This window comes from Thamnophis elegans, chromosome 4 (assembly GCF_009769535.1).
Source record: "Thamnophis elegans isolate rThaEle1 chromosome 4, rThaEle1.pri, whole genome shotgun sequence".
Lineage (NCBI taxonomy): Eukaryota > Metazoa > Chordata > Lepidosauria > Squamata > Colubridae > Thamnophis > Thamnophis elegans.
In genome coordinates this window covers 65,211,005-65,222,469 of record NC_045544.1, presented here as the reverse complement: position 1 = coordinate 65,222,469, position 11,465 = coordinate 65,211,005, and the positions used below count along the sequence as shown (strand labels likewise).

Genomic DNA, 11,465 nt, shown 5'->3' with positions numbered 1-11,465 from the left:
GCATATCGCCCCCACAGTCTGGGTCCTCATTTCACCCACCTCGGAAGGATGGAAGGCTGAGTTAACCCTGAGCCGGTGAGATTTGAACCGTTGAACTGCTGAACTGCAGTCAGCTGAAGTAGCCTGCAGTGCTGCATTTAACCACTGTGCCACCTCGGCTCTTATGCCAAGAGAAGCATCTATTTGTCCACTATTTTGTGGATGGGGACAGACCTGGAAGTCCTAGTTTTATTTTTGTTTTAGTTTGCTTTTGTTGTTTGGTGATGAAACTTACTTGAATAATCTTCTAATAGCAAAAACAGCTAAAAGTTAGTAATTTTCAAGGGTTTGGGGGACTTGATTCCGTATGTTTTATTTGGGCTTTATCTATTTTAATTTTTTTATACTTAATTGTATCTTAAGCTTATTATACTTTTACTGTATTTTTAGGCATCAAGTGTCTTGTAATTGCAGCATCAGACAATTGTGACTAAGGAAACAAAAACAAAAATAAACATGATGAAAAAAATATTCCCACTTTTTTTGGTGCTTGCATCCCAAAGCATGTCAGGAAGCTCTCTTTGCCCTTCTCCAGGGATGCCAATGGCACACAACTGTGTTTTTAAAGGAGGTATAGGCCACTTTTTCTTAGATTTTAGCAGCATTCCTGTTTAATTATTTTTATATGTTGAAAGTCTTGTTGATTGTACAATAGACAAACTTTTTTTAAAGGCTGAATCACTGACTAATGTCATACTTGGAAGAAAACCTTGATCAGGAAAGCCATGGATATTGAATCAAACCACTTTATGGTTTTAGAGATTTTTGAATTCTCTTCTGAACATAACCCTTTGCAGCACTGAAGTGATGCAGAATTAATATAGTGAGGATGGAAACTGCAGTATGTGCATAATTAATTTTGGACACATTCATAAAATTTTTAGGAGTTGGAGAATGCTCCATTTCTTTTTCATTCCCGTGCTCATAGTGGTATGTGAGAAAAAGAGGGAAATGAAGACCAAGTTTTGAAAAGATCATACAGTTTAATTTAACTATAAATTATTACGATTCTTGGTTGAAATCAATTCTTTTCTGGGATGAAGAATAGTGATTACTTTGAGTCTTAGCATTTAAGTCTTTGGTCGTAAAGACTGATATGAAATATACCATGTTTTCCCCAAAATAAGACCTATCCTGAAAATAACCCCTAGCTTGTTTTTACATGTGTACCTAATATAAACTGTACCCCCAAAATAAGCCATAGGCATGGCCAGCATAGGAGACGGCAAGTGTGTGTGGGCTGACTGTGTCTGACAGCAGCCACATCCTGTGCAGCAGATGTGAGCAGCAAGTAGAAGCTGAGGTGGGGGGGAAGCAGATGATCCGGATGTGCCGGGAAAGCTGAGTGGCGGTGGGCCAGAGTTGCGGATGGACATGTCATCTTCGCATCTTTCGGCCTGCTTGTAGTCCATGCAGCATGTCGGGATCGCCTGCCTTCCCCTCCATGCCATCTGCCCTGCGCAGCCCCGGAGTGCACCAAGGGACCAGCAGGCTGCAGCTGCTGCCAGCCACTGTCAGCTTCTCAGTTCTTGTACACCAGGGGTGGGGTGCCCAATTGGGCTGATCACCCTAAAATCTTGTTTCCCCAAAAATAAGTCCTAGTGCTTATTTTGGGGGCCAAAAGAAAATAAGACTGGGTCTTATTTTGGGGAAAACATGAGTATTAGTGATCAGTTAAACAAGCTTCATGCATAGAATATCATTTGATTATATCTGGAGGGCAGACGGACACATGTAAAACAAAAGCAATATTTTATATTTACCTCTGCAGTGTATAGTTCATTTTGATTATATACTGTTTCTTCTTTTACTGTTGCTTTTGTTTTTAATACTGCACATGTACATTTAAAACAAGAAATACTACACTATCTTGTACTGATAAGAGTTTAAGGTAGTATATCTAATTTATTTTCCATGCCATTAACTTCTGGGTTGCAGTACCTCTATATTCTTTCTAAAGTTTTAAAAAAGGGCTTTTTAAATCTGCATTAGAAAGAAAGCCCTAACAGCTTATTTCTCCATTTTCTAAGACATATGTAGAGGAAAGGAAAAACAGATGGGGTTTACCACTGTGAGAGATTTCTGGTAATAATTATTTCCAACTCACACACATTCAGCTGTCAACTCTGATTTATTCTTGAAATGAAGCTGGACTTGGTTGCCAGTGATGTGCTTCGTTTCTATTTCCTACATTATGTATAATTGTATGTGTGTGTGAAGTGCCATCATCCAATCACCATTCAGTCTATGTGCCACCTATAATAATGAAAAAGCCACATTTCTCTTTCATTCTTTTAACTAACGTGCTTGATTTTGTGGTCTAAATTGGTGCTTCAGTTTAACAGGAGAGCTGGAAAAACCAAAACAACAATTATGTTGGGGTCACATTCTAGCCTTTCCAATTTATTCACCTAGAGCATATTTCCCCCCTCTGGGCATAATAAAACTAATATGAATGAAGAATTTCCCCTGCCCTTCCCATCCTCAATCTGGTCTATAAGTAATGTGTTTTTAAGCCATAAACATAAGATATAAAGACATCTCCCTTTAAATAAAACTTGCTCTTCCTTCACTGTCACACGCAAGTGCTCATCTATTTGCTGGAGAAAAAAAATCCTACTCCCGCCCCCTTTTACGATATTCCCCCCCCCCTTTTTTTCTTATTCTATGCAATAGAAATTCAAGCAAGTGGATTATTACACGAACGGTATCCACCAAGGGCAAGGAAATTCCTTTGCAATAAACAATAGCCGGCTCGTCTTCCATGTCTTTGGCTGCCGCCATCGAGCAAGGTCAGTCCCGCTGCGGCAGCAGCTGCGGAGACTAGGAAAAAACCCACCCCGTCTCTCCCGCCCTTCCTTCTTGCTTGGAGCGCGGCAGCTGCAACGCCAAGCAGGCTGATCCGGCCATTGGCGCTGTTGAACTCAACCTAAAGGAGCCGTCCTTCCGCCTCCTTTCCTTGCTCGGCCGCCGAAATCGCTGTCCATACGTGCCGCGGTGCTGAACTCGACACTCTGCACCGCGGGGAGCTGTCCAACGCCTCCTGGGTGCTGAAATCGGATTCCTTTCCGATATCTTTCCGGAAAGAAGACTAGACTAGGGGCGTAAGTAGAGCTCTCTCTGGGTCCCACGGCAGACCTCTCAGATGGGCCCCACCACAATGGGAAGCGAGCCTATTCCGGTGCCTAGGCCTTGCGTCTCATAAGATACACCGAGGAGAGAAACAGCAGCGGTATCAGCAGTAGCTGGAAGCGTTCTTGAGGAAAGGCGGAGTGGGGGTGGAGGGGTGGGGAGATCGATGACAACCAGATCGGCGTTGCAAAAAATCTGGGCAACCTTTAGATGGCAGCAAAGAAATGCAGCTTTCTACGTTCCTTTTTGCTGCCATCTAATGGTCGCCCTAATCGGTGAGCGCTGAGGGTTTTTTTTTGGTTTTTTTTGCCACTCTCGCCTGCAACCCGCTTTCACCTGCTGTGCCGCCCCCACCCATCGTGCTGCCCCAAGCAAATGCCTGAGCTCCTCTACGGGCAAGCGCTGGCCCTGCAGCGGTCCGCAGAAGTTCCCCGGCCCGCCACTCCTGCCTCGACCACATATGCGCCATTGAAAACAGAGGAGGGCCGCGCGGTGGAATATGGGTCGAAAAGGTGGCGGCAAGAGCAGCGAGAAGCCCGACCGTAGCTTGCCGCTTTCGTGTTGATCGCTTCCATCCTTCCTACTCGGCCGTCTTGGAACACAAAGCAGCCGCAGCTATGGAAGAAGAGCTGAAGTGCCCCGTCTGCGGTTCTCTCTTCCGGGAGCCCATCATCTTGCCCTGTTCGCACAATGTCTGCCTGCCCTGCGCCCGCACCATCGCTGTGCAAACGCCGGAGTCCGAGCAGCATCTGCCCGCCATGCTGCACCCTCGGGGCCCTGCGGCAGCGGCAATGCCAGGTGCTGGAGCTACAAGCGGCCCGGCTTCTCTGGACTACGAGTGCAGCGCCGGCGGAAGCAGTGGGACCGGTGGCGGTGGCGGAGACCACGCCGACAAGGTGAGCTTGCACAGCGAGACGGACAGCGGCTACGGCTCCTACACCCCGAGCCTGAAATCTCCTAACGGGGTGCGAGTGTTGCCCTTGGTGCCTCCGCCTCCGGGACTGTCGGCCGCGGCGGCTTTGGCCGGGCCCCGCGGGAGCGGAACCAGCTCTTCGCTCACCTGCCCGCAATGCCATCGCAGCGCTTCCCTGGATCCCCGCGGCCTGCGCGGCTTCCAGCGCAACCGCCTCTTGGAGGCCATCGTGCACCGCTACCAGCAGAGCCGGGCCGCCGCTTCGGCTATGGCCAAATGCCAACTGTGCGACCGCAGCCCTCCGGAGGCGGCCGCGGTGCTGTGCGAACAGTGCGAGGTGCTCTACTGCTCGGCTTGCCAGGTCAAATGTCACCCGTCCCGCGGGCCTTTCGCCAAGCACCGCTTGGTTCCTCCCCCCAGCCAGCAGCAGAGCGCCCCTAGCGGCGCGGGCGGGGCGTGCGGCGGAGGAAGCAAAGTCCTGGGCCTTGCCCGCAAGTCCCCAACCTGCGCGGATCATGAGCTGGAGAACTACAGCATGTACTGTGTGTCCTGCCGGACCCCCGTCTGTTACCAATGTCTGGAAGAAGGGAAACACTCCAAGCATGATGTGAAAGCCCTGGGAGCCATGTGGAAACAACACAAGGTAAGCCTTGCCCACCAGGGCCTACCCTGCTCCACATATGCCAACGAGGCTTCTGGGTGTTACCTGCTACATGAGGAGAGGGGTGCGCCTCTTCTAATGGAAGTTTATTAATTGTTTACTTATTAAATTTATATGCCATACTTCTCACTCTCTTGAGTCACTCTGGGCTACTTCCCAAGGGTGAATAAAACAGACAGCTGAGGCCTAGAGGTGGAGCTCTGGTCTCTCAATCAGGTGGTTGTCAGTTTGAGCCTAGATAGAGGCAGATGTAGGGTCTCCTGCTTAGGTAGGGGGTTGGACTAGATGACCTGCAAGGTCCCTTCCAATCAGTTAATCTATTAAATAATTCCCCCCTAAAACTTTCCTGGGCATTCTTATTGCAGAGAAGAGTCACAATGTTGAGCAGTGGAAGAAAAGATAAATGTCATAGGCACTGCAAGGAATGTCTCTGAAGAAGTGCAGAGTTTATATCTGATGTCCTTCATGGAAGATTGAAATCGGGGTCACTGTCGTATTATGTGCAGCTGCCAGGCCGACTTTAGCACTGGTACTTCTCATTTTAGAAAAAAATGCTGCCTTTTTATTAAGACGAGAATTATTTACACGATCTGAACAGAAAGCAGATAATTTTACACAACTTTCCTTAACAAGATATTTATACATAAGGTGTAATCAAGGATAAATTGTCTGACTTCGAATGGGCATTTTTAAACACTTCTGTTCTTTTAACAATTAGATGCATGCACAGTTCTTTACAATCTCTATTCTGCTTCTCTTAGCAACAGGTCTTATTCACCTTTTAAAGGAGTGAGTTAATCAGTTTTGAAGATAACTTCAGTATTAATGGCAAAATGAGACTAACAATATATCTTCCCACTTGCCTCAATAACCCCCATTCATCTCCTGTGCCATCTGTCACAAAAGTGGATGGTTTGGCTTTTCTCCCAAGCAAAGTTTTCATAGCAGCTTCAGAGCCACCAATTTCTAGCATAAGAATAGTTCAAGGTGTCCCTTGTGAGCCAAAGATTCAGGTCACTGTGAATATCAGGGATTCTTTGGGATTTTGAGAAGATACATTCTGAGCAAAGCTTTGTGAGAAAGAAGTTTGCAGCCAATCACCCGAGAGATTTTTAAACATTTTGTTTAAAACAACCAGTTGACTAAAACAACCATGATTTTGCATGCAAAATGCTATACAAATCAACTTACAGAAATAAAGCTTAAATGATAAACAAAAAATGAATTAAACACCAGTAAAAAGAAAAAAACAGCAGCCAATTAAAACTGACTGTAGCAGACAATGTCCCATCTGAATAAAAATGCATTTGCCAACTCACAGACACAAAAAAGGGAAAAGCAATCTGGCCTTCCTTCGTAGGTAGCTTCAAAGTTTGGAGCAACAATGGAAAAGGTACGTGTTCAGGTATCTTCTGAATATACCTCTCTGATGATAGCAGGACTAAAGAATAGGTTCTTCCTCAAAACTCTTTTTTTTTAAAAAAATATTTTTAATTTTCGAAACAAACACAACACAAAGAATCCTCCTTTTTTACATACTGTAGAAAGTGTATCAGTTGGTTACAAAAAACTTTCATGCACCTCTTCCACAGTCATCAATCATAATTCATATTAGCTCAAATATTTTAACTCCAATATTTATACATATTACCATCATCATATCTCCATTTTCAGTTGACTACAATTGTTTAAACATCCTTCATCATAAAATATATCAAGATTTAAAACATAACCACATACTGGCATTTCATTTGCTATTTCTAAAATTCTCCAATAACACTGAATCCTTATGGCCTATTCTAGCTAAACATCCATAATATCTAGTAACAAACATTTCTAATCCTCCTTACCAAATCATTATTTACCATTTACATCCAGTTTCCTTATGTTGTACCCATACATATATATTTTCCTTTGTATCATTATCCCTCTTTTATTTGACTGTATCCTGTATCATAACAATTTTCCCCCTTATAATCAAAATTTAACTAAATTTAACTTAGTTCTTTTTATTAGCCTTTATCTATAACAAAAAGATTTCTAATCTTCCTTTCATGAGTACCATTCAAATATTCAAATATTCATATCCAATTATTACTTATCATAACAATACATATGTATATAATTATAATTATCAATTATTTATTTTATATCTATTGTCACTAAATTTCACTAAGTTTAACTAGTCTTAAATGATGCACTTCCATCTATCAACCTGTATCTTTCCAGTAGCAAAACAGTCTCATGTCTTCTGCCATTTGTGGTATCAATCCTCTAATCATCTCCTTAATCAAATTTGTACAGACTCCTCTTAGCAACTCATTGCTTATTAAGTCTGTCATGTAATTTTGATGCCCTTCTTCTGTTTCCTTAATCAGCTTGTCAGTGGTGTTATCAATGATGTTGCTAACAAAATTTCTCTCTTTAAATCCATAAATTCTTTTGTTTTATTCTTCGTCTGTATCTTGCCATCTGGAGTAGAGTTCCCCTCCATTTAATTCTTCTTTCAGTGTTCCACTCTTTCAATTTACATACATAAACCAATCACCATAGATATCAGCTTAACAAGTAGTGTAAGTGGGCTCCCATATTTGTATGCCAGAACAAGACTTTTCAAATAAACCATTGCCATATGTAGGTCAGAATCTGTTATAGTAAAACAGATTGGTCACTAGTGAATCCCATACTGGTAACCTTTTTGATGAATGTATCTTATCTTTTTATGTACACTGAGAGCATATGCACCAAAGAAAAATTCCTTGTGTGTCCAATCACACTTGGCCAATAAAGAATTCTATTCGACTTATGATCACAGTTGAGGCCCAAATTTCTTAACAACCAAAGACAGTTGTTAAGTGAATGTTGGCCCATTTTATCACCTCTTTTGCCAAATTGTTAAGTGAATCACTGCAGTTGTTAAGTGAATCATGTGGTCGTTAAGCGAATCTGGGTTCTCCCATTGATTTTGCTTGTTAGAAACCAGCCGGGAAGATTACAAATAGTGGTCACATAATTCCAGGATAATACAACTGTCATAAACACTTGCCTGCTGCCCGGTGCCCAAAGGTTGATTACATGACCATGGGAAGGCTGCAACCGTTATAAGTGTGAAATCCATTCATGTCACTTTTTGCAGTTCCATTGTAACTTCAAATGGCACTAAATGAATCGTTGTAAGCTGAGGACTATTTCTAATCAGTTCCACATCCAAGATGTGTTTTTAAATAGAAGGTGGATCTCTTATCTGAAATCACAAATTACCCTAAATTAAAGCAATTGGAAATGATCAATTGCCTACAGTCATGTTCCTTTTTGTTTTCCTTTTATTTTCTATTTGATACTAAAATTGAGGAGCATTTAACTATTTGCAGCAAATGATTTTAGGCTATGACAAGAATTAAAAATATGTTATGCATAGATGGAGCTTTAAAACAATGTTCATATTATTTTTTATTAAATACAACTATGCTGTCCTTACTCTTAAGCAGATCTTGAGATTGACTTGAAAACCAATTAAGCCCATTTGTCCTTGCTGGGAAGGAAGATTATTGATTATTCACTTTGTACTTCAATGAAATGTCTTTTATTGCTAAATAATACATACTTTATACAATGTACATCCCTCAGGAGACTGTATCAGTTCCTTTATTTAGAGGTAGGATTGCTTTGACTCTGTATACCCACACAGATACATGCACAGCATACAGGAGCCTCCTTTTATTGATAAAGTAACATGTCTGGAAAAAAGGCTATTAACATGGTCTTTATATGTGCTAACTTTGCTTAAGGGCTTTTTTAAAAAAAAACCTGCAGTGCAATAAAAAACATCTGCATTGACTTATCAACAGAGCTTGAGTGGTGAGCGAGGGCTCCCATCTCTTCAGTATCTCAAGACAACCCCACAGCTGTTTCCTTGTTTCAGCGTGTGCCTATATGCAGCCGATCTTCCTTCCCTTCCATTATACTAGCAATGATTTTCTATTTTTCCTGCAGAAAGATAAAAAAGAAATTTTTATTTTCTCCAACTTTAAAAAGCTACTAAGAGGTTTTTCAGATGAAAGGTATTCAGTAGCTCAGCTTAATAGGGTGAGGTCAGCCCCCTAGTGCAGTGATGGCAAACCTTTTGGACTTGGCATGTCAAAAAATTTGATTCTGCTGTTGTGTCATCTCTCCCAAACAAAAGAAAATCAATTATCTAGCTCTGCCCCCCACCCTCATCAAATTTAGGTTATCCTGAATGGTGGCATATGGCAATTGAGGCCGGCCCTGAAGTAGAGTTCTAGACCCACCATGCTATTCAAAAATGGTGCCTTGTGCTGTTCCCAAAGGTGTGTGAGGTTGTGGCGATTGACCTTGTAGCCCAGAGCTCCCCATGATCTGTGCATATATCTTCAGGTGGTGTTTTCTTTCTGTTTACAGGCTCCTATGGCCTACCCAAGGCTGTTCTGGGTCATACACAGTCTTTCTTACAGGGACATGCAGTCAGGGGAGGCAGAGACTTCAACTCCCAGAATTCCACAGCCAGGCGTGCTCAGTTCCGATTTAAAGCGACAGCATTTGTTTTTCTCCTTTGCTAAATAAGTTTCCTTCTTTTTCTTTTTCTTTTTCTTTTTCTTTTCCCTTCCCCTCCTTCCTCCCTCCCTCCCCCCTCTCTCAAACACACACACACACACACACACACACACACACAAAGTTGCACCAGGAGGATGAAGTTTGAATTTCTCCCCCTCCCTCCGACCCACACGTACCTTTTCCAGCTGTTTCAGAGCGGATTTCAACTCTGCTCTTGCCTGCCATCATGAAAAGAAAAAAAAATGTAAAAGGAAAAAGGCAAGAGCTGAGGTCAGGCTGAGCTAGTTGCTGCCAGAGTCACAGTGGATGACTCTGCTTAGTGCTTAACTGTTTAAAAAAGCCTCTAAAAAAGTGCCCTCTATAGGAGGCGGCAGGAGAACAACGTGCCTCATCTAGTCTGACTTTTTATGATCACTCGAGCAGAGTTAAGCAAGGGTTAAAAGCCGAAAAATTCCTGACGTAGGTGAGGCACGTCGTTCTCCTGCATCCTCCTGTAGGGGGTGCTTTTTAGAGGCTTTTTTAAACAGTTAAGCAGAGTCATCCACGGTGACTCTGGCAGCAACTAGCCAAGCCTGACCTCAGCTCTTGCCTTTTTCCTTTTACATTTTTTTTCTTTTCATGATGGCAGGCAAGAGCAGAGTTGAAATCCGCTCTGAAACAGCTGGAAAAGGTACGTGTGGGTCGGAGGGAGGGGGAGAAATTCAAACTTCATCCTCCTGGTGCAACTTTGTGTGTGTGTGTGTGTGTGTGTGTTTGAGAGAGGGGGGAGGGAGGGAGGAAGGAGGGGAAGGGAAAAGAAAAAGAAAAAGAAGGAAACTTATTTAGCAAAGGAGAAAAACAAATGCTGTCGCTTTAAATCGGAACTGAGCACGCCTGGCTGTGGAATTCTGGGAGTTGAAGTCCACAAGTCTAAAAAAATTGCTGCCTCACCAGTCATAAACCTCACCGCACGTCACTGCTTTCTTAAAGTACCTTTTGAGAACGCTTTTCTGTGGAGTTTGTCTGCAGCCTCCAAAAAGTGCACACCCTATTCTTGTGTGATTTTTGGAGGCTCTGGAGACTGTGTAAGGATGGAATGTGCTTTCATGCAGTATCCCAACTCTCTGCGCTGTGCTCTTGAATGCCCTCCGGATTCTCCAAACACTGCATGAAAGTGTGATCTTGTGGTGACTTCCAAAGGGTTCATAGGCTGCATGAGAGAGCTCCTCACATTCTTGCACAACCTCCACACCTCCAAAGATCACCTGAGAACAGGACCTTCTTTCAAGAATGGGTGTTAGTGATGGAGGATTGCTGGCATGTTACCCAAAATGTTGTAGCATATCAACTTTGACAAACATCATAGGTTCACCATCACAGCCAAAGTGGATCCCATGACATTATAACCTGTCAGGCCCAAGCCTAGAGATGAGACAGTGTGATCCAGTTGAATACAATTGTTTATTTGTTTACACCTAATGGACAGAATCTTGCCAAATTGAGCTCTAATCTTCTAAACATCCTGAGAGATTTTAAGGTGTGGGTATCCTGAACCTCTTCTTTTCATCCCCCTCCCGTTCGGGACTTTATAGTCTCTTAGTCCAGGCCTCTTTCTAGGAAAGCTCAAAGTCTCCATCTCTGCTCCTGCAGATGCAACTTCCATCACACAATCAGGACTTTGCTGTTGGGAGAAATGACCCCGAGACATTGTGACCTGTCACTGTGCCCAGTGGTGGGATTCTAAAATGTTAGCAACTTGGTTCTCTGTCTGGTTGCTGGGTGGGCATGGCCATGGTGGGCGTGGCCTACTCGGCCTCCTGCACCATGGAGGGGGGGCATTTTCACCCTCCCCAGGCTCCGGAGGCTTTCCCCAAATCTCTGGGAGGGCAAAAACGGCCTCGCTGGGCTCCAGAGGTCCTCCAGAAGCTGGAAACAGGCCCATTTCCAGACTTCTGGTAGGCCCGTTTTTTTCCCTCTGGATGCTTCCCCAAGGCTCCAGCTTCCCCTGGGCTCCAGAGGCCAGAGGAAACAGGCCTGTTTTCGGACTTCCAGAAGGCCCGATTGTTGCCCTCCCAGACCCGTGCACCCCCCACACTTACCTGGTATCCAAAATGGGCCATGTGGGGACTCCTGGAAGGGGCAGGGCGTGGTGGGCAGGTCCTTCCAAGT

General features: G+C 43.7%; 1 protein-coding gene across 1 annotated transcript in view; it reads left to right on the top strand.

Moving 5' to 3' along the window:
• Positions 1 to 3,785: 3,785 nt before the first annotated feature.
• Positions 3,786 to 11,465, top strand: part of TRIM67 (tripartite motif containing 67) — a 33,881-nt gene continuing 26,201 nt past the window's right edge. The window contains exon 1 of the mRNA XM_032216986.1: positions 3,786 to 4,727. Coding sequence (XP_032072877.1) covers positions 3,789 to 4,727 — 939 coding nt within the window. The 5' untranslated portion in view covers positions 3,786 to 3,788. The remainder of the gene's footprint in view (positions 4,728 to 11,465) is intronic.